Raw genomic sequence first — 24,442 nt, 5'->3', positions numbered from 1 at the left:
GTGGGTGTGGGGGGGTTGTCAGGAGGGCTATCAGGGTGGCTGACAGGGGGGGTGCTCAGAGGGGGTGAGAGCCCCTGGGCTTGGGGTTCTTCATTTGTCTGTTCTGCTGTTATGTCGGCGCTATGGTCAGGGTCTGAGGTGGACTGTTCTGCTGTGGTGTCGACACTATGGTCAGGGTCTGATGTGGACTGTTCTGCTGTGATGTCAAGGCTATGGTCAGGGTCTGGTGTGGACTGTTCTGCTGTGATGTCGACGCTATGGTCAGGGTCTGGTGTGGACTGTTCTGCTGTGATGTCAAGGCTATGGTCAGGGTCTGATGTGGACTGTTCTGCTGTGATGTCGACGCTATGGTCAGGGTCTGATGTGGACTGTTCTGCTGTGGTGTCGACGCTATGGTCAGGGTCTGGTGTGGACTGTTCTGCTGTGATGTCGGCGCTATGGTCAGGGTCTGATGTGGACTGTTCTGCTGTGGTGTCGACGCTATGGTCAGGGTCTGGTGTGGACTGTTCTGCTGTGGTGTCGGCGCTATGGTCAGTGTCTGGTGTGGACTGTTCTGCTGTGGTGTCGGCGCTATGGTCAGGGTCTGGTGTGGACTGTTCTGCTGTGATGTTGACGCTATGGTCAGGGTCTGGTGTGGACTGTTCTGCTGTGGTGTCGACGCTATGGTCAGGGTCTGGTGTGGACTGTTCTGCTGTGATGTTGACGCTATGGTCAGGGTCTGGTGTGGACTGTTCTGCTGTGGTGTCGACGCTATGGTCAGGGTCTGGTGTGGACTGTTCTGCTGTGATGTCAAGGCTATGGTCAGGGTCTGAGGTGGACTGTTCTGCTGTGATGTCGACGCTATGGTCAGGGTCTGAGGTGGACTGTTCTGCTGTGATGTCGATGCTATGGTCAGGGTCTGGTGTGGACTGTTCTGCTGTGGTGTCGGCGCTATGGTCAGGGTCTGGTGTGGACTGTTCTGCTGTGGTGTCGGCGCTATGGTCAGGGTCTGGTGTGGACTGTTCTGCTGTGGTGTCGCCGCTATGGTCAGGGTCTGGTGTGGACTGTTCTGCTGTGATGTCGGCGCTATGGTCAGGGTCTGGTGTGGACTGTTCTGCTGTGGTGTCGCCGCTATGGTCAGGGTCTGGCGTGGACTGTTCTGCTGTGATGTCGGCGCTATGGTCAGGGTCTGGTGTGGACTGTTCTGCTGTGATGTCGACGCTATGGTCAGGGTCTGGTGTGGACTGTTCTGCTGTGATGTCGACGCTATGGTCAGGGTCTGGTGTGGACTGTTCTGCTGTGGTGTCGACGCTATGGTCAGGGTCTGATGTGGACTGTTCTGCTGTGGTGTCGGCACTATGGTCAGGGTCTGATGTGGACTGTTCTGCTGTGGTGTCGACGCTATGGTCAGGGTCTGGTGTGGACTGTTCTGCTGTGGTGTCGACGCTATGGTCAGGGTCTGGTGTGGACTGTTCTGCTGTGGTGTCGACGCTATGGTCAGGGTCTGATGTGGACTGTTCTGCTGTGATGTCGACGCTATGGTCAGGGTCTGGTGTGGACTGTTCTGCTGTGATGTCAAGGCTATGGTCAGGGTCTGGTGTGGACTGTTCTGCTGTGATGTCAAGGCTATGGTCAGGGTCTGGTGTGGACTGTTCTGCTGTGATGTCGGCGCTATGGTCAGGGTCTGGTGTGGACTGTTCTGCTGTGATGTCGACACTATGGTCAGGGTCTGGTGTGGACTGTTCTGCTGTGATGTCGGCGCTATGGTCAGGGTCTGGTGTGGACTGTTCTGCTGTGATGTCGACACTATGGTCAGGGTCTGGTGTGGACTGTTCTGCTGTGATGTAGACGCTATGGTCAGGGTCTGGTGTGGACTGTTCTGCTGTGATGTCGGCGCTATGGTCAGGGTCTGGTGTGGACTGTTCTGCTGTGATGTCAAGGCTATGGTCAGGGTCTGGTGTGGACTGTTCTGCTGTGATGTCGGCGCTATGGTCAGGGTCTGATGTGGACTGTTCTGCTGTGATGTCGATGCTATGGTCAGGGTCTGGTGTGGACTGTTCTGCTGTGATGTCAAGGCTATGGTCAGGGTCTGATGTGGACTGTTCTGCTGTGATGTCGACGCTATGGTCAGGGTCTGATGTGGACTGTTCTGCTGTGATGTCGACGCTATGGTCAGGGTCTGATGTGGACTGTTCTGCTGTGATGTCAGGGTCTGATGTGGACTGTTCTGCTGTGATGTCAAGGCTATGGTCAGGGTCTGGTGTGGACTGTTCTGCTGTGATGTCAAGGCTATGGTCAGGGTCTGGTGTGGACTGTTCTGCTGTGATGTCAAGGCTATGGTCAGGGTCTGATGTGGACTGTTCTGCTGTGATGTCAAGGCTATGGTCAGGGTCTGATGTGGACTGTTCTGCTGTGATGTCAAGGCTATGGTCAGGGTCTGATGTGGACTGTTCTGCTGTGATGTCAAGGCTATGGTCAGGGTCTGGTGTGGACTGTTCTGCTGTGATGTCAAGGCTATGGTCAGGGTCTGATGTGGACTGTTCTGCTGTGATGTCGACGCTATGGTCAGGGTCTGGTGTGGACTGTTCTGCTGTGATGTCGACGCTATGGTCAGGGTCTGATGTGGACTGTTCTGCTGTGATGTCAAGGCTATGGTCAGGGTCTGATGTGACTGTTCTGCTGTGATGTCAAGGCTATGGTCAGGGTCTGGTGTGGACTGTTCTGCTGTGATGTCAAGGCTATGGTCAGGGTCTGATATGGACTGTTCTGCTGTGATGTCGACGCTATGGTCAGGGTCTGGTGTGGACTGTTCTGCTGTGATGTCGACGCTATGGTCAGGGTCTGATGTGGACTGTTCTGCTGTGATGTCAAGGCTATGGTCAGGGTCTGATGTGGACTGTTCTGCTGTGATGTCAAGGCTATGGTCAGGGTCTGGTGTGGACTGTTCTGCTGTGATGTCAAGGCTATGGTCAGGGTCTGATGTGGACTGTTCTGCTGTGATGTCGAAGCTATGGTCAGGGTCTGGTGTGGACTGTTCTGCTGTGATGTTCACGCTATGGTCAGGGTCTGGTGTGGACTGTTCTGCTGTGATGTTGACGCTATGGTCAGGGTCTGGTGTGGACTGTTCTGCTGTGATGTGGGCGCTATTGTCAGGGTCTGGTGTGGACTGTTCTGCTGTGATGTCAAGGCTATGGTCAGGGTCTGGTGTGGACTGTTCTGCTTTGGTGTCGGCGCTATGGTCAGGGTCTGGTGTGGACTGTTCTGCTGTGATGTCGACGCTATGGTCAGGGCCTGAGGTGGACTGTTCTGCTGTGATGTCGACGCTATGGTCAGGGTCTGGTGTGGACTGTTCTGCTGTGATGTCGACGCTATGGTCAGGGTCTGGTGTGGACTGTTCTGCTGTGATGTCGACGCTATGGTCAGGGTCTGATGTGGACTGTTCTGCTGTGATGTCAAGGCTATGGTCAGGGTCTGGTGTGGACTGTTCTGCTGTGATGTCGACGCTATGGTCAGGGTCTGATGTGGACTGTTCTGCTGTGATGTCAAGGCTATGGTCAGGGTCTGGTGTGGACTGTTCTGCTGTGATGTCAAGGCTATGGTCAGGGTCTGATGTGGACTGTTCTGCTGTGATGTCGACGCTATGGTCAGGGTCTGATGTGGACTGTTCTGCTGTGATGTCGACGCTATGGTCAGGGTCTGATGTGGACTGTTCTGCTGTGATGTCGACGCTATGGTCAGGGTCTGATGTGGACTGTTCTGCTGTGATGTCAAGGCTATGGTCAGGGTCTGGTGTGGACTGTTCTGCTGTGATGTCAAGGCTATGGTCAGGGTCTGATGTGGACTGTTCTGCTGTGATGTCGACGCTATGGTCAGGGTCTGGTGTGGACTGTTCTGCTGTGATGTGGGCGCTATTGTCAGGGTCTGGTGTGGACTGTTCTGCTGTGATGTCAAGGCTATGGTCAGGGTCTGGTGTGGACTGTTCTGCTTTGGTGTCGGCGCTATGGTCAGGGTCTGGTGTGGACTGTTCTGCTGTGATGTCGACGCTATGGTCAGGGCCTGAGGTGGACTGTTCTGCTGTGATGTCGACGCTATGGTCAGGGTCTGGTGTGGACTGTTCTGCTGTGATGTCGACGCTATGGTCAGGGTCTGGTGTGGACTGTTCTGCTGTGATGTCGACGCTATGGTCAGGGTCTGATGTGGACTGTTCTGCTGTGATGTCAAGGCTATGGTCAGGGTCTGGTGTGGACTGTTCTGCTGTGATGTCGACGCTATGGTCAGGGTCTGATGTGGACTGTTCTGCTGTGATGTCAAGGCTATGGTCAGGGTCTGGTGTGGACTGTTCTGCTGTGATGTCAAGGCTATGGTCAGGGTCTGATGTGGACTGTTCTGCTGTGATGTCGACGCTATGGTCAGGGTCTGATGTGGACTGTTCTGCTGTGATGTCGACGCTATGGTCAGGGTCTGATGTGGACTGTTCTGCTGTGATGTCAGGGTCTGATGTGGACTGTTCTGCTGTGATGTCAAGGCTATGGTCAGGGTCTGGTGTGGACTGTTCTGCTGTGATGTCAAGGCTATGGTCAGGGTCTGATGTGGACTGTTCTGCTGTGATGTCGACGCTATGGTCAGGGTCTGGTGTGGACTGTTCTGATGTGATGTCGACACTATGGTCAGGGTCTGGTGTGGACTGTTCTGCTGTGATGTCAAGGCTATGGTCAGGGTCTGATGTGGACTGTTCTGCTGTGATGTCAAGGCTATGGTCAGGGTCTGATGTGGACTGTTCTGCTGTGATGTCAAGGCTATGGTCAGGGTCTGATGTGGACTGTTCTGCTGTGATGTCAAGGCTATGGTCAGGGTCTGGTGTGGACTGTTCTGCTGTGATGTCAAGGCTATGGTCAGGGTCTGATGTGGACTGTTCTGCTGTGATGTCGACGCTATGGTCAGGGTCTGGTGTGGACTGTTCTGCTGTGATGTCGACGCTATGGTCAGGGTCTGATGTGGACTGTTCTGCTGTGATGTCAAGGCTATGGTCAGGGTCTGATGTGACTGTTCTGCTGTGATGTCAAGGCTATGGTCAGGGTCTGGTGTGGACTGTTCTGCTGTGATGTCAAGGCTATGGTCAGGGTCTGATATGGACTGTTCTGCTGTGATGTCGACGCTATGGTCAGGGTCTGGTGTGGACTGTTCTGCTGTGATGTCGACGCTATGGTCAGGGTCTGATGTGGACTGTTCTGCTGTGATGTCAAGGCTATGGTCAGGGTCTGATGTGGACTGTTCTGCTGTGATGTCAAGGCTATGGTCAGGGTCTGGTGTGGACTGTTCTGCTGTGATGTCAAGGCTATGGTCAGGGTCTGATGTGGACTGTTCTGCTGTGATGTCGAAGCTATGGTCAGGGTCTGGTGTGGACTGTTCTGCTGTGATGTTGACGCTATGGTCAGGGTCTGGTGTGGACTGTTCTGCTGTGATGTCGACGCTATGGTCAGGGTCTGGTGTGGACTGTTCTGCTGTGATGTCAAGGCTATGGTCAGGGTCTGGTGTGGACTGTTCTGCTGTGATGTCGACGCTATGGTCAGGGTCTGATGTGGACTGTTCTGTTGTGATGTCAAGGCTATGGTCAGGGTCTGGTGTGGACTGTTCTGCTGTGATGTCAAGGCTATGGTCAGGGTCTGATGTGGACTGTTCTGCTGTGATGTCGACGCTATGGTCAGTGTCTGGTGTGGACTGTTCTGCTGTGGTGTCGACGCTATGGTCAGTGTCTGATGTGGACTGTTCTGCTGTGGTGTCGGCGCTATGGTCAGGGTCTGATGTGGACTGTTCTGCTGTGATGTCAAGGCTATGGTCAGGGTCTGATGTGGACTGTTCTGCTGTGATGTCGACGCTATGGTCAGTGTCTGGTGTGGACTGTTCTGCTGTGGTGTCGACGCTATGGTCAGGGTCTGGTGTGGACTGTTCTGCTGTGGTGTCGACGCTATGGTCAGGGTCTGGTGTGGACTGTTCTGCTGTGATGTCAAGGCTATGGTCAGGGTCTGATGTGGACTGTTCTGCTGTGATGTCAAGGTTATGGTCAGGGTCTGATGTGGACTGTTCTGCTGTGATGTCGACGCTATGGTCAGGGTCTGGTGTGGACTGTTCTGCTGTGGTGTCGACACTATGGTCAGGGTCTGAGGTGGACTGTTCTGCTGTGATGTCAAGGCTATGGTCAGGGTCTGGTGTGGACTGTTCTGCTGTGGTGTCGACACTATGGTCAGGGTCTGGTGTGGACTGTTCTGCTGTGATGTCAAGGCTATGGTCAGGGTCTGATGTGGACTGTTCTGCTGTGATGTCAAGGCTATGGTCAGGGTCTGATGTGGACTGTTCTGCTGTGGTGTCGACGCTATGGTCAGGGTCTGGTGTGGACTGTTCTGCTGTGGTGTCGACGCTATGGTCAGGGTCTGGTGTGGACTGTTCTGCTGTGATGTCAAGGCTATGGTCAGGGTCTGGTGTGGACTGTTCTGCTGTGATGTCGACGCTATGGTCAGGGTCTGGTGTGGACTGTTCTGCTGTGGTGTCGACGCTATGGTCAGGGTCTGGTGTGGACTGTTCTGCTGTGGTGTCGACGCTATGGTCAGGGTCTGGTGTGGACTGTTCTGCTGTGATGTCGACGCTATGGTCAGGGTCTGATGTGGACTGTTCTGCTGTGGTGTCGACGCTATGGTCAGGGTCTGATGTGGACTGTTCTGCTGTGGTGTCGACGCTATGGTCAGGGTCTGATGTGGACTGTTCTGCTGTGATGTCGACGCTATGGTCAGGGTCTGGTGTGGACTGTTCTGCTGTGATGTCGACGCTATGGTCAGGGTCTGGTGTGGACTGTTCTGCTGTGATGTTGACGCTATGGTCAGGGTCTGGTGTGGACTGTTCTGCTGTGATGTCGACGCTATGGTCAGGGTCTGGTGTGGACTGTTCTGCTGTGATGTCAAGGCTATGGTCAGGGTCTGATGTGGACTGTTCTGCTGTGATGTCGACGCTATGGTCAGGGTCTGGTGTGGACTGTTCTGCTGTGATGTCAAGGCTATGGTCAGGGTCTGATGTGGACTGTTCTGCTGTGATGTCAAGGCTATGGTCAGGGTCTGGTGTGGACTGTTCTGCTGTGATGTCGGCGCTATGGTCAGGGTCTGATGTGGACTGTTCTGCTGTGATGTCGGCGCTATGGTCAGGGTCTGATGTGGACTGTTCTGCTGTGATGTCGACGCTATGGTCAGGGTCTGGTGTGGACTGTTCTGCTGTGGTGTCGATGCTATGGTCAGGGTCTGGTGTGGACTGTTCTGCTGTGGTGTCGATGCTATGGTCAGGGTCTGGTGTGGACTGTTCTGCTGTGGTGTCGAGACTTTTGTCGGGAGCTGAGGTGGGCTGTTCTGCTGGCTTCTCTGCGGGGGTGGCCACCTCTCTAGTGGGTTGTTCTCTGTCACACGCCATCCCCCACAACCTCTCCTCCAGCAGTCTGATCCTCTCCACTAGTGCTCTGTTCTTCTCCTGCTCTTTATATTGTTGAAGTTGTCTCACCACAGTCCAGAGTGCAGATATGTCTCTCTCCACCTCCAGCTCTCCGGGTCTGGTTAAGGGGCTGTTGTTGTGCTGGACTGTTGTCTGGGTCTGTGCTGACTGAAGTGTAATCAACCTGCTGTTCCAGCTCCACCTGCCTTACCTCCCAGCTGGGTAAATGTATCCTTCATTTCAATGAGGGGGTAGTACTCTGTGCTGGGAGGTTGACTTTCCGCTGGGGGTGGCTCGTCTGTGGGGTTATAAAATGAAGAGTTCTGGTCTGACCTGCTCGGGGTGGGGGTATCTTTCTCAAGGGAGAGCTTCTCCTGCTGGGCTAATTCTTTGATTAGATGAAAGTCCAGCAGAAACTGTTTGGGGTTGCCCTGTACCATTACTGTTCCAGACTTATAGAGATTTATATTAGCTGACTCAGAGTCCTCGTCGTCTAGTATCCTGAGTTTCCACCCCTCGTTAACACCCCCTCTCTTAACAGAGGGGTAGTGTGCTAATATAGCACTGTACCATGCCAGGGGATGGTCTGGTTAATATAGCACTGTGCCATGCCAGGGGATGGTCTGGTTAATATAGCACTGTGTCATGCCAGGGGATGGTCTGGTTAATATAGCACTGTGCCCTGCCAGGGGATGGTCTGGTTAATATAGCACTGTACCCTGCCAGGGGATGGTCTGGTTAATATAGCACTGTGCCATGCCAGGGGATGGTCTGGTTAATATAGCACTGTACCATGACAGGGGATGGTCTGGTTAATATAGCACTGTACCATGCCAGGGGATGGTCTGGTTAATATAGCACTGTGCCATGCCAGGGGATGGTCTGGTTAATATACCACTGTGCCATGCCAGGGGATGGTCTGGTTAATATAGCACTGTGCCATGCCAGGGGATGGTCTGGTTAATATAGCACTGTGCCATGCCAGGGGATGGTCTGGTTAATATAGCACTGTGCCATGCCAGGGGATGGTCTGGTTAATATAGCACTGTGCCATGCCAGGGGATGGTCTGGTTAATATAGCACTGTGCCATGCCAGGGGATGGTCTGGTTAATATAGCACTGTGCCATGCCAGGGGATGGTCTGGTTAATATAGCACTGTGCCATGCCAGGGGATGGTCTGGTTAATATAGCACTGTGCCATGCCAGGGGATGGTCTGGTTAATATAGCACTGTGCCATGCCAGGGGATGGTCTGGTTAATATAGCACTGTGCCATGCCAGGGAATGGTCTGGTTAATATAGCACTGTGCCATGACAGGGGATGGTCTGGTTAATATAGCACTGTGCCATGCCAGGAGATGGTCTGGTTAATATAGCACTGTGCCATACCAGGAGATGGTCTGGTTAATATAGCACTGTGCCATGCCAGGGGATGGTCTGGTTAATATACCACTGTGCCATGCCAGGGGATGGTCTGGTTAATATAGCACTGTGTCATGCCAGGGGATGGTCTGGTTAATATAGCACTGTGCCCTGCCAGGGGATGGTCTGGTTAATATAGCACTGTACCCTGCCAGGGGATGGTCTGGTTAATATAGCACTGTGCCATGCCAGGGGATGGTCTGGTTAATATAGCACTGTGCCATGCCAGGGGATGGTCTGGTTAATATAGCACTGTGCCATGCCAGGGGATGGTCTGGTTAATATACCACTGTGCCATGCCAGGGGATGGTCTGGTTAATATAGCACTGTGCCATGCCAGGGGATGGTCTGGTTAATATACCACTGTACCCTGCCAGGGGATGGTCTGGTTAATATAGCACTGTGCCATGACGGGGGATGGTCTGGTTAATATAGCACTGTGCCATGCCAGGGGATGGTCTGGTTAATATAGCACTGTGCCATGCCAGGGGATGGTCTGGTTAATATAGCACTGTGCCATGACAGGGGATGGTCTGGTTAATATAGCACTGTGCCATGCCAGGGGATGGTCTGGTTAATATAGCACTGTGCCATGACAGGGGATGGTCTGGTTAATATAGCACTGTGCCATGCCAGGGGATGGTCTGGTTAATATAGCACTGTGCCATGCCAGGGGATGGTCTGGTTAATATACCACTGTGCCATGCCAGGGGATGGTCTGGTTAATATACCACTGTGCCATGCCAGGGGATGGTCTGGTTAATATAGCACTGTGCCATGCCAGGGGATGGTCTGGTTAATATAGCACTGTGCCATGCCAGGGGATGGTCTGGTTAATATAGCACTGTGCCATGCCAGGGGATGGTCTGGTTAATATAGCACTGTGCCATGCCAGGGGATGGTCTGGTTAATATAGCACTGTACCATGCCAGGGGATGGTCTGGTTAATATAGCACTGTGCCATGCCAGGGGATGGTCTGGTTAATATAGCACTGTGCCCTGCCAGGGGATGGTCTGGTTAATATAGCACTGTGCCATGCCAGGGGATGGTCTGGTTAATATAGCACTGTGCCATGCCAGGGGATGGTCTGGTTAATATAGCACTGTGCCATGCCAGGGGATGGTCTGGTTAATATAGCACTGTGCCATGCCAGGGGATGGTCTGGTTAATATAGCACTGTGCCATGCCAGGGGATGGTCTGGTTAATATACCACTGTGCCATGCCAGGGGATGGTCTGGTTAATATAGCACTGTGCCATGCCAGGGGATGGTCTGGTTAATATAGCACTGTGCCATGCCAGGGGATGGTCTGGTTAATATAGCACTGTGCCATGCCAGGGGATGGTCTGGTTAATATAGCACTGTGCCATGCCAGGGGATGGTCTGGTTAATATAGCACTGTGCCATGACAGGGGATGGTTTGTGTGGAAGATGAGTTTTGCTGACTATTTATAATAGTCAGCAAAAAGTGTCTCTTGATTTTCCATAAGGAGCTTCATGTTGTGATCTTTTCTTGCCTTATCATTCTTTACATACACAGGGTACTGTATTTTAATGACCTCTGAACAGCGGGAGGCAGCTTCTAAGGCCTCTCCATTTGGTTGGAGACGATCTTTCGACTCTCCTGCCATTGTTGGGCTAAAGGGCTTTGACACCTCTCACTTGACACGTCAGTGCTGATTGAAATTGTATCAGGCTTGGCAGCCTTAATTTAGCATTCAGTCCTTATAAAGTAATGTAATGTATTTTTCTTCTTGGCTTTAAGAAATAAAATATAGCTTCTCTCTCTCTCCCTCTGAAGGGAGCCGTGGGTGTGTGGAGTGCCTGCCGCCAGCCTCGCTGCCTCTCTGCCCCTCGTGCCACATGACAACCAGCCCCAGATGAGGAGCGGCATGAAATGACTGGCACCATGCCAAGCTGGCAGCCTAGGCCTCTCTCTGTCAAACTCCCTGTCTCTGGGCGGGTGTCTGGGTGGGACCTGTGTGTGATGGTATAGCCTTGTGTGGGTGAGTGCTCTCTGATCATGCCAACCTGCCCCAGATGAGTCTATATGTGAAGAACTAGCCTACCTGGTTAAATAAAGGTGAAAAAGAAAAGCCTAGGGGTTGTAAATCTCCAGACTCTCCTCCCGCATCAACAGTGGCGCTTTGTGGACTTTCACAGAAACCCAACACTAATGGCCCCTTCCTTTCAGCTAGCAACCCGAGCTGCCATGTTAAAACAGCCTCACTGACCATCCTGTAAATATAGCCACTCATTCACAGCCCCTTTAGAGATGTCAGGCAAAGAAAGAGAGCGAGAGAGCGAGAGAGCGAGACAGAGAGACAGAGAGACAGAGAGACAGAGAGACAGAGACAGAGACAGAGACAGAGACAGAGACAGAGAGACAGAGAGACAGAGAGACAGAGACAGAGAGACAGAGAGACAGAGAGACAGAGAGACAGAGAGACAGAGAGACAGAGAGACAGAGAGACAGAGAGACAGAGAGACAGAGAGACAGAGAGACAGAGAGACAGAGAGACAGAGAGACAGAGAGACAGAGAGACAGAGAGACAGAGAGACAGAGAGACAGAGAGACAGAGAGACAGAGACAGAGACAGAGACAGAGACAGAGACAGAGACAGAGACAGAGACAGAGACAGAGAGAGAGACAGAGACAGAGACAGAGACAGAGAGAGAGAAGAGAGCTGTCCCTTGGAGCAAAGATATGGCAGGGAAAGAGAGAGTAGCAAGAGCGAGATAGGGGAATAAAAGTTACAATGTGAATGACAGAAAGGAAGGATGTAGGGTGTTTTGTGTGTGCTCTTGTCCCTAGGGAGGCTTGTATACAGCAGCATAATGAGATTGTATTGCTCATGCATGGTGGGCTGTGGTTGGATGTGATGGGGAGTGGAGTGGAGCTGACTGGGTGTCTCTATGCCGGGTGAGCCACAACTTCACAGGCGTGAAATAGAATCATGACATAGAAGCTGCAGCTCTGGAGTGATGCAGACTAGGCCTCTTATTCATACTGTCCTGCTTCATATACAGGCCCCCTGGTGGCTGAAGCAATCACATGTACACCTCAGGATTGGCACATAAATGCACGAACACACACACACACACACACACACACACACACACACACACACACACACACACACACACACACACACACACACACACACACACAAGTAGGCCAAAGAGGCTGTCTCTGCAGGTAGCCGGCTGGTAAGTGCTCAGATTAAACACAGTACACACCAAAGATATCCCTGGCCTCTTCTCCCACTTGAGCAGCTGTTAGTGTTTCAGCCAGGCTGGGTGGATGGATGCTGGGTAATTGGGTCTGCTTTGCGGTTGGCCCCCTCTCTGCTGATCACAAAGCCGGAAATGTACAGTAGATAGAAGTCCCTATAAGTCTACAATACAAAGGTAGAGCACTATAACATAGAGAATGGAGTTGTTTAAAGATGTATCATGGCTTTAAGCCATTTCCATGTGTCTGTGTCAGTTTATTATCTCTGTTTAGTCTTTATATTCTCTGTGGTTGGCTCTTGGGGGGAAACATTGGAGTGGACTTCCAGGAACGATTCCCCTGGGAGAGAGTGCCAGCTCTCTTGGACGTCATCCAGTTCCCGTACATACCACGGCTCCTCAAAGACCCGGAGGATTCCTTCAGCGGTGCAGACCAGGGCATAATTCATAAAAGCAAACAGTGGCGGAGGACAGAGCATTGCTGATCATCCAGTCCCAGCTGGAGGCTATCTGACGCTGTGCTCAACTCAATACAAGAGGATCAATACCAACAGGACAGTACAATTTACTTTACGGTGACAGACTGCAATATTAGAATTTGCGCTCAGCAGTCGGCATACCGATGGCATGGCATTCCACTTCTGAGACAGTGACCTCATGGCGAGCCATGGAAAATTCCATTATCCCTCTAGAACAAACCAAATGGAACTAAGGACTACTTTCTAATGAGAGATAGGAATCCATGTGATCACTGGAGACTACCGACAGGGACAGGCCTAACACCATGCTTTACTGATCAAGCAAACTTAATGCTCAGGCTAACTGCATCTTCTCCTCAGTGGTCGTACCGTTGTAACCCCTGGGGATTTGGGAAGGTGACAGAGTAATGTGGAGAGGGTTGAGGCCCCTCTGAAGAGCGATGCTTGTGGCCCCGGCGGCCGGCCCTGGTCCAGAGGGGTGTTTGGCCGAGCGCAATCCCGGAACTCGGGTCGGAGCGCTACTGTCGTCAATCCATCGATTACAGAGGAAACCAAGCTGACAGCACCCCCACGCTCCAACGGGCACAGAGACACACACTGCATCATGGCAAGAAAAACACACACACTTCAACAAAAAGTTTCCATTCACAGTTTATCAAAGGGAGGAACACGGTGAGGCTGGGTAATCTTGATGAACACGATATCCTCTGTGATATAGAGAACAGGCTCTTATCGATCCTGACATCAAAACATGGAGCTTCTCAGAACCTCTACCTCCTTTAGAGGAAATGAAAATGGACCTTTCTCATCACAGGCAGATCAATAGCATGCACGTAATACACACCCACACACACAAACACACACACACACACACACAAACACACACGACCACACACACACACGAACACACACGACCACACAAACACACACACGACCACACACACACACACGACCACACACACACACACGACCACACACACACACACGACCACACACACACACACGACCACACACGACCACACAAACACGACCACACACACACGACCACACACACACACGACCACACGAACAAACACACACAAGTCATTACACATGAACAAGTCAACTCTGACCCCCAAGCATACCATACTTTCATATTTCACAGCGACACTCTCTCTCTTTTCCTCTCGCTGTTCAAACTCCATCCATCAACCACAAGTCCAAGACTGGAGAGCAGTAGGTGACCAATGGCTGTGCAGGTCTGAAGAGATGTACTCAGGGCTCTGTCTACTGCCTCCTCCAGGTCATTCATGTAGGGCATCTGTTAGAGTTGGAGACGTTGTGATTTGGTGTGCACCAAGGCACCGTTCTAGCATCGCTACTTTTTGACCTCAACATGCGGTCACACAAAAAGAGAAGGTCATCAATCATGCAGAAAGACCATCACATTGGATCAGCTAAATGCCTTGTCTAATACACAAACAACTATCTAGATGTGGAAAGGGCAAGGCGCTGGGCAGACTCTTTATCCCTATGGGGACACCAGTGTGGGTTGCTGTGGTCCCCATTAGGATTAGGGCCACCACTGAGCATGCTCTAAATGCATGTCTGCCCTACCCTGAGGGCCCTCCTGGCACTGTTCAATGTGCTAATTTGTTTCACAAACCAAGTTAATGTGTGGCCTAATTATATGCAAAACATTATCTCTCTCTCTCCCTCTCCCTCTCTGAAGGGAGCCGTGGGTGTGTGGAGTGCCTGCCGCCAGCCTCGCTGCCTCTCTGCCCCTCGTGCCACATGACAACCAGCCCCAGATGAGGAGCGGCATGAAATGACTGGCACCGTGCTAAGGTGGCAGCCTAGGCCTCTCTCTGTCAAACTCCCTGTCTCTGGGTGGGTCTCTGGGCGGGTGGGACCTGTGTGTAACGGGTATAGCCCTGTGTGGGTGAGGGCTCTCTGAACTGTTATATCCACCATTTCAACAGAGCTCTACAGGGCCTTGTAATATACCTTGACGTATTTAAATGTAATTCCACTCAGTAAACAACACGCCATACCATAGGGTGCAGTCATTGGACCTAGTTCAATAACACCAGCAGCAGCAGTGCTAGCCATAGACCCGTTTTACAGCCATAACCCGCCAACAGTTATGCCCTGCCTGTGTTAAAGGTGATTACCCACAGTGAGAGCTGGGATTTATCAATGCAGGGAGACAGGTACAAGGCTATAAGTAGGGCAGGAACAAGTGGAAACACCAAGCTCCCTGTTAGGGAAGAAAGCAATCAGGCCTGACTATTAGTCGCAAAAAAGAGGAAATTGATAATGCAATGTATCCGTGGGGGACCCATGGATATCCACGACCACGAGCAGGTACCACTGCAGTGTGTAGACTAGCCTTGTAAACACAGCCAGTCAATAAGTGTTACCCTGGATGTTCCCCAGAGGTAGTTGATCCAGACCAGCCGGCCCATCCATCCCAGGGGCTCCAATATTTCAAGGATGCAATACCAGAGAGGATTATAGTACCAACCACTGTCACCACTGGTTTACCACAGAGCACTGAAACAAAGGAATCCACAAAGGCAGACATTTCTAAATACATTATGGACGTACGTGGTTGTAGCTTTAATCTAAACGGAGGTTTTGTTTCCACTGGACAACATGTAACCTCGTCCCCAAGCTCAATTGCAACCGCATATAGAGAGCCAGCTGGGGATGCAATTACTGACATTGAATTCAGTGAGGCATGAACGCTTAAGGCTATTTCAGTTATAGAGTGCCCTGAAATACTAATTGTCATCGTAGGTTTCTGTAAAAGTGTGTTAAATATCTAGGTGGAGTAGGTGCCTAATATGGAAATCTTAATATAGGCTGAGTGCCAAGTTTGTAAGCTTTGTGGATTTTACATTGCCTGGCCAACATGCCTTGCTTACAATTTTACAACTCATTTTTTCATCATATCATAGAAATGATTAAAATGTGTAAATGGCCGGTGCACCTTAAAGGAGCCAATGGATTATTAAATCATCATTGGCCAGCTTTCCTCCACATCTAGTTTTTCCTGACCAGGAAAACTCCTGGTCCTTATGGGGTATGGATGTGGTGGTACAGTAACCTTTTGACTGGCTAGGTAGTCTGTTAGTCTGTCCTGACTGTCATTCTGATCTGGCCCTCCGTCCCTCAGTAGAGACTAAACTCCAGGCCAATGTTTCCTCTAAACTGCGAGCGTTCACGGCCACGCAGCTCCCCGGAAGCAGCTCCCGGGGACTTCCCCGCAGAAAAATATAGGCCACAGAGAGAAGCACTCAACAATCGCAATCGACTGGTCGATCTCCAAGTAGGGCTGTGGCGGCCACAACATTTTGTCAGCCGGTGATTGTCAAGCAAATAACTGTCCGTCTCACGGTAATTGAACGTTCATGAACATAAACTCATTTAGCGTTTCCTGGCTTCCACTCATAGCCTACAAGCCACGGATGCAGACCTTTGGAACATCTACATTTGAAAAAGTCTAATAAATCTAATATAGCCTACACATTCACAATAAATCCATGATTTATTTTAGACAGGTCAAAATAAACATGATATGAAGAAAATGTAGTCTATTTCAGAAGAACAGAATAGCATAGTTGTTCTTATGTTAGATACTGATCTAGCTATGCCATATGGTTGTGGGCTACACTAGTTCATTTAGCAGACAAGATTTGCTAAGAATTTCATGGCATTATTTTATAGTATGAAGAATACAATTGAACAAAGCTGAATCAAATACAAAGGATATTTTCTCCAAACGATTTTGAGCGGTTAACAAAAGAAATAGGTACTTTATACGCAACTGCGCGCATCTGGGACGCAACTGCGCGCATCTGGGACGCAACTGCGCGCATCCGGACGCAACTGCGCGCATCCTTATCCAATAACGAGGCGCATATTGAAGATATTGGAAGAACTGTCCACAGTTACTTTGTCAGCCAACAAGATGAGTAGGCCTAACGAACAGCAAAGACACTAGCCAATGTCAATCTACTATCCCCCATAGTACACAAGTTGACCTATTCTATTCTGTGCGAGAAATATATATTACAAACATAGTCTGGGACAGTTGCGATAGATGCCAAATTAATACAACCACTAGCATCAAAAAAACTTGTTTTACGCAATGAGGCTGACGCAACAGATCAGAACGTTTAGATTAAAATGTTGATAAACTACGAGGCTATTTCTTCACATTATAAGCACAGTAATGCGCACACGGCAGTAGGCTATAAGCGAGAATGTTCCATTAGCGGGAAAACACCATTATCAAAAGTGGCCACAAATGAGATTATGCATATAATGCTTTTATTATAAAGGTGCATTTTTATGGAGAAAATGACCTTCCCCAAACTTGAAACTCACGCGCTGCCAGTTAAGCTCCACACCGGTTGTAAAGCAGGTTTAATGTGCTTCATTTGATGAAGATATTTGGCCACTTTAATTGTGATACAAACCTTATCAAAACATATAGGCCTATGGGCTAGGCTACATGAGGTGTGATACTAACCTTATTAAAACATATAGGTCTATGGGCTAGGCTACATGAGGTGTGATACTAACCTTATTAAAACATATAGGCCTATGGGCTAGGCTACATGAGGTGTGATAATGACCTTATTAAAACATATAGGCCTATGGGCTAGGCTACATGAGGTGTGATACTAACCTTATTAAAACATATAGGCCTATGGGCTAGGCTACATGAGGTGTGATACTAACCTTATTAAAACATATAGGCCTATGGGCTAGGCTACATGAGGTGTGATACTAACCTTATTAAAACATATAGGCCTATGGGCTAGGCTACATGAGGTGTGATACTAACCTTATTAAAACATATAGGCCTATGGGCTAGGCTACATGAGGTGTGATACTAACCTTATTAAAACATATAGGCCTATGGGCTAGGCTACATGAGGTGTGATACTAACCTTATTAAAACATATAGGCCTATGGGCTAGGCTACATGAGGTGTGATACTAACCTTATTAAAACATATAGGCCTATGGGCTAGGCTACATGAGGTGTGATATTAACCTTATTAAAACATATAGGTCTATGGGCTAGGCTACATGAGGTGTGATACTAACCTTATTAAAACATATAGGCCTATGGGCTAGGCTACATGAGGTGTGATACTAACCTTATTAAAACATATAGGTCTATGGGCTAGGCTACATGAGGTGTGATACTAACCTTATTAAAACATATAGGTCTATGGGCTAGGCTACATGAGGTGTGACACTAACCTTATTAAAACATATAGGCCTATGGGCTAGGCTACATGAGGTGTGATACTAACCTTATTAAAACATATAGGCCTATGGGCTAGGCTACATGAGGTGTGATACTAACCTTATTAAAACATATAGGCCTATGGGCTAGGCTACATGAGGTGTGCGACTTTGATTCGGGAAAGTTTTTTTTTTAAAGACATTGTTTCTTATGCTGGGCATCATTCACAAGTGATAATATATAATTCACAAGTGATAGGCTAATATTGTCACCCATCAGACTATTCTTGATTTAATATTGTCTTTACATATACTAAATAATATATGTGTGAAATTAGTTTTGATTTAGAATGGACCATTATCATGCACCTGTATCAAAACAGTGGTAGGGGAAAAATACTTGTCATCTCTGCACTTAAATAGCGAATGGAGGTCGCTTTTCCTGTGGTTCATTTTTTTTTTTTTTTATTTTAAATTTTTATCCCCTTTTCTCCCCAATTTTCGTGGTATCCAATCGCTAGTAATTACTATCTTGTCTCATCGCTACAACTCCCGTACGGGCTCGGGAGAGACGAAGGTCGAAAGCCATGCGTCCTCCGAAGCACAACCCAACCAAGCCGCACTGCTTCTTTAACACAGCGCGCCTCCAACCCGGAAGCCAGCCGCACCAATGTGTCGGAGGAAACACCGTGCACCTGGCCCCCTTGGTTAGCGCGCACTGCGCCCGGCCCGCCACAGGAGTCGCTGGAGCGCGATGAGACAAGGATATCCCTACCGGCCAAACCCACCCTAACCCGGACGACGCTAGCCCAATTGTGCGTCGCCCCACGGACCTCCCGGTCGCGGCCGGCTGCGACAGAGCCTGGGCGCGAACCCAGAGACTCTGGTGGCGCAGTTAGCACTGCGATGCAGTGCCCTAGACCACTGCGCCACCCGGGAGGCCTGTGGTTCATTTTCATGCCAGCCAGGTAGGCTATACTCCTGTTGTAAAGATAAGCAATGTGCTTAATATTTGCTTAATATTAGGAAAGTTGAGAAATAAATCCAGTAGGCCTAGCCTATAGAAAGGGACAAAAGAAGACTAATCACTCTGTTTTCTCACGTAATTGTATAGCCTATAGAAATGTTGCGCAACACGAGCTCATGGGCTCTCATGAAGTGTTTGATTAGATTTTTTATCGCATTTGCATTGATGTCAGAGTGATTAGAGAGACATAGCGTGCTGAGTACCAGGCAGTTAGCAAGTTTACTATGACCATCAGCAGCATCAGAGCCTAATTAGCGTGACTAAACGGTCACGTGGAATTTGACTGCTTTCATGACTCGTGACGGTCACTGCAACATCAGTGTTGTATTTTGAGACAGGCTTGAATAAGCTAAGTAGCCAATAGGCAGAGGGTAGCATCATTTCTCTGATTCTCTGTGATAATGGTATGGGAAAAATAATGCATTTTATTTTGTAAAATGGGTTCTTGCATCAAACAACACACCAACATTTTCAGTCACCTCCTTGTCTGAAGGACAAGTGGATAAACAGTTAAAAAAAAGTTAAGAACAAGTTTGTATTCACAATGACGCCTACTCTGGACAACGCTGGGCCAATTGTGCACCGACCTATTGGACTCTCAATCACAATCGGATGTGATGCAGCCTGGATTCATACCAGGTACTGCAGTGACACCTCTTGTACTGAGGTGCAGTGTCTTAGACCACTGCGCCACTCGGGAGCCCGGTTTAACTTCAACCCCTGCATGTTTTTATCAAAAGTTTATTGGAATGTAGAACTACTGTACATTGAACACCACACATTGGCTGCTACTGTAGGCTGAATGATATAACAGCTATTTCCATGTTAAAATGTTATGGGATGCATTTTCTCCATTGTTTTTGATGGTAGGCCACTCCGGTAGGCCTACATTATGATCAAATAGCCACAGTAGTCTATTCGGCCACTGTTAAAACTAACTTAAAGCGGGTACAGCCTCAGTGTTCACAGTAAACACGAGCTGGAAGTTACACAGAATTTTCACAACGTTCAAGTTTGCTCTCAGCTGAACTGAAATTTGCTCAGTGCCGAAAACAATTAGACGGAACATTGCTCCAGGCATGTCCCAACAGACAGACCTGGCTGGCACTGTGGGATGAGATTAAAACAGGAAAAGCACATAGAAAAAGCCTGTGGCTGTAGTGTAGGCTAAGAAATAGGAATCCATCTGGCTGTGGTCAGGTGTGGTGAGAGAGAGAGAGAGACAGAGAGCGAGAGAGAGAAAGAGACAGAGAGCGAGAGAGAGACGGAGACAGAGAGAGAGAGCAAGAGAGAGAGAGAGAGAGAGCGAGACAGAGCGAGAGACAGAAAGAGACAGAGAGAGAAAGAAAGAGAGAGAGAGATAGAGACAGAAAGAGAGACAGACAGAAAGAGAGAGAGAGAGACAGAAAGAGACACAGAGAGAAAGAGACAGAGACATGCTATACAGCTATAGGTGGAGTGTGATATCCACCCTGCCCTAAACGTGTGTGTGACACAGTGATCTCACCACAGTGATCAGGGTCAGTCAGGGAGACAAAATGAATGAAAGGCCAAATGTAATTAATCTCTCTCTTTTTCTCGCACACACACACACACACACACACACACACACACACACACACACACACACACACACACACACACACACACACACACACACACACACACACACACACACACACACACACACACACACACACACACACACACACACACACACACACACACAGGAAGGGGGAAGCGGATACCTAGTCAGTTGCACAACTTAATGCATTCAACCGAAATGTGTCTTCCACATTTAACCCAACCCCTCTGAATCAGAGAGGGGCTGCTTCAATCCACATCATCAGCACCCGGGGAACAGTTGTTGTGGGGCTTAACTGCCTTGCTCAAGGGCAGAAAACACAATATATCACCACGCCCTTGCTTCCCTGCTGCCCCGTCAGTCACACAATGTACCCTTCATTCAGAGCAAGACAAGAGGAGGACAAAGAGAGAGATGACTGTTCTTTACCAAAACAAGAACAACACAACAGTTGTTCAGTAGAGGCCTGGTTCAACACCCTCCATGCTCTCCTCCTCCCCTCTGATAACTGAGTACAAATTTGAACAAATATGGAGAGCCAACAATCAGTTACATTTCCACATCCACTAGACTGTTTGATAAGAGAGGTGTGGTAATATCTGAGGTATGGTGTTAAACAGGAGAACAGAAGGGGGGCAGTGGGTGACAGTTCTGGGATGCAGTACACCAGGGCAGCTGTTCTGTTCTGGCCCTCCCTTGGTGAGATCCAGATGAATGCTGGAGTCAGCAACTAATAAGAGACAGACAGACAGACAGACAGACAGACAGACAGACAGACAGACAGACAGACAGACAGACAGACAGACAGACACACAGACAGACACACAGACAGACAGACACACACAGACACACAGACAGACAGACACACAGACAGACACATCCGACACACAGACAGACGTACCACTCAGCATCCCTCCACAGATTACATGAAGCCATCTAGGTTCCATCAACCACATCCCACCAAACTAAAGATCACTCCTCTTCCACTGACCAATTCTTAATACTGTCATTCAGAACATATTGGCCAGGTCATCACCCACTCAGACCCAAGCCCAGTCAGCAGAATTCCAGCAGATTCTCCTTCTTGCCCCTCTAGCATTCCAGCATCCCCCACCTCTCCCACACAGGTCTGCACCCTGACTCTAGAACATGCTGGGCTAAAGCTCTTATTCAGCTCAAAATAAGGTTATTCTATGTGTTTCAGCTCAAAATAAGATTATTCTATGTGTTTCAGCTCAAAATAAGATTATTCTATGTGTTTCAGCTCAAAATAAGATTATTCTATGTGTTTCAGCTCTAAATAAGGTTATTCTATGTGTTTCAGCTCTAAATAAGGTTATTCTATGCGTTTCAGCTCAAAATAAGATTATTCTATGTGTTTCAGCTCAAAATAAGGTTATTCTATGTGTTTCAGCTCTAAATAAGGTTATTCTATGCATTTCAGCTCAAAATAAGATTATTCTATGTGTTTCAGCTCAAAATAAGATTATTCTATGTGTTTCAGCTCAAAATAAGGTTATTCTATGTGTTTCAGCTCAAAATAAGGTTATTCTGTCTAGAATATAAGAGAATAGCAGCCTATTAGTGGGAGAAGGCATGCAAAAAAGCCTCAACTAAGGCACCCTTACCCCTTATGCATATCTATCACACTTTACAGTACATCCAATGCCCAGCAATTCACAGAACTCAACTAACCAGACAACAGCTAATTTATAGGCCTATTCTTTAATGGGCAAGGCATATCGGGAGAAAGTCAATTCGATCAGATGTCAATCTGGATGTCCTTTTCCAGGTCACAGCACCTTTGCCTGATAACATGCTTTTAACGAAGCCCACAGAGACGCTCGTTTTGGCCGTTACCTAGCAACAAGTGTTCTGAGTGACATTCAATATCCATAAGGGCATACAGCATGAAAGGCGGCTGGAACGGGCAGAGAGCATTCATCCTATAGAAATCTCGTTTGTGAAGAAAAACCTCTGTCTAAGACGGATAATACAGAGACTGTATTCTTGGCACCCAGAATCTCAAGTGCGCGCTGTTGTTAAGACTGTATGAGAGACTATGCAGACTGCAACAGTGACATGAATAACAATTGGAGGGAAATGCTTTATACAGCCGTAGTTAAACACATTCCTTTGAATGGTCTGATTTGATAAGGCAGCCAGTCTGTTTCTTTATCCTCTTCTCCCTCCCTGTCTTGAAGGCTGGGGGTACGGGATGAGCTACACAGATGGGAAAGACAGGAGAAGAGACAGAGGGTAGCATGGTGTCTATCGCTGACTACTACGCAGCCTAGCCCATAGGCCTACCGAGTTTGATGAACACCAAGTTGTTATCCTTTCTCTGGTGTGTGAAGACACATTCTGGGCGTTTGAATTCAAAAATCACATCAGGGGTCTCTGTGTGTCTCTCTCTGTGTGTCTCTCTCTGTGTGTCTCTCTCTGTGTGTCTCTCTCTGTGTGTCTCTCTCTCTGTGTGTGTCTCTCTCTGTGTGTGTCTCTCTCTCTCTCTCTCTCTCTCTCTCTCTCTCTCTCTCTCTCTCTCTCTCTCTCTCTCTCTCTCTCTCTCTCTCTCTCTCTCTCTCTCTCTCTCTCTCTCTCTCTCTCTCTCTCTCTCTCTCTCTCTCTCTCTCTCTCTCTCTCTCTCTCTCTCTCTCTCTCTCTCTCTCTCTCTCTCTCTCTCTCTCTCTCTCTCTCTCTCTCTCTCTCTGTCTCTGTCTCTCTCTCAATAACAACATCAGTAGCAGCAGAGAGTAAAAGACAGCCACGATGCTTCAGCATGTATTTGTGAACACGTCAATACTCTCCCAGTCTCACTCACAACATCAAGCAATGTTTCAATAAACACAAAGCTGCAAGAATACAAAACACCTAAGCCAATCAACCTACATGTGGCACAAAGCCAACAGGAAACAGATTGATTATACAGTTAGCCTTCACTTCAGATCAGTGCAGATCAATAGGATGACATCATGAGAAGGACCTTCTTTAGACTAGATTCAGCCTAGCGCACTACAGCCTAGCGCACTACAGCCTAGCGCACTACAGCCTAGCGCACTACAGCCTAGCGCACTACAGCCTAGCGCACTACAGCCTAGCGCACTACAGCCTAGCGCACTACAGCCTAGTGCACTACAGCCTAGTGCACTACAGCCTAGTGTACAAAACCATCGAGTAGTACCCCTCACCTTGCACTTTATCATGTCGCTGACCCGTTCCTGCATGGACTGTCCAGCCTTGGGCCTGACTAGGAGGTAGAGGGTTTGGACCTCTGGACAGGACCGCAGCAGTTTCTCCACCAGCACCTTGCCCATGAAGCCCGTGGCGCCAGTGATCAGCACATTCTTGCCTGCGTAGTAGTCAGCGATAGACACCATGCTACCGTCTGTCTCTGTCTCTTCTCCTGTCTTTCCCATCTGTGTAGCTCGTCCCGTACCCCCAGCCTTCACAAGGCAGCTCCTAGAGAGAAAGATAGAGGGATGGAGGGAGAGAGAATGAGAGAGAGAGAGAAGAAACGATAGGAGACAATTAGCTGAGGCTCTTTACATGAGCCAACACTCATTACAATTGACATAACCTACAGTATGTATTGTGTATGTATTAATGCTGAGTATTAGGTGACAGACCTGTAGAGAGAAGTAAAGCTGGGACTCACTGGGTGCTGGGAGTCACTTTGTTAATGACAGGGTAAGTGGGGAGGACAGGAAGGTGAAAGCACAAAGACAGGTGAAACAGATCAGGGTGTGACAATTTCGCTACATCCGCAATAACATCACAGACACTGCTATGCCACTGCTGCGCTAGGGTGGATGAAATTATGTTGAATTTCATATTTGACTTGGCATATTATATTTGACCTTATTTCAATGCTGATGGTAAAATGGTATGGTTTAAAGGTGTATTATTGATATCATGAATTTGGCATCCTATTTATAGGGTTAATGGTTGTTACTTCTAAAGACCCAATCAACCATGGGCCAATGATAGTATACCTAGCTTCAC

At 48.9% G+C, this 24,442-nt stretch overlaps 1 protein-coding gene across 1 annotated transcript in view; it reads right to left on the bottom strand.

Moving 5' to 3' along the window:
- The window catches only part of LOC120031867 (fatty acyl-CoA reductase 1-like), a 55,764-nt gene extending 31,947 nt beyond the window's left edge, over positions 1-23,817 (bottom strand). Inside the window, exon 1 of the mRNA XM_038977679.1 lies at positions 23,629-23,817. Within this exon, the coding sequence (XP_038833607.1) occupies positions 23,629-23,817 (189 nt within the window). The remainder of the gene's footprint in view (positions 1-23,628) is intronic.
- Between the last annotated feature and the right edge of the window lie 625 nt (positions 23,818-24,442).

This window comes from Salvelinus namaycush, chromosome 38, assembly GCF_016432855.1.
Source record: "Salvelinus namaycush isolate Seneca chromosome 38, SaNama_1.0, whole genome shotgun sequence".
Taxonomy (NCBI): Eukaryota; Metazoa; Chordata; class Actinopteri; order Salmoniformes; family Salmonidae; genus Salvelinus; species Salvelinus namaycush.
Note: the sequence above shows the minus strand (reverse complement) of the source record. Positions and strands in the feature narration are given on the sequence as shown.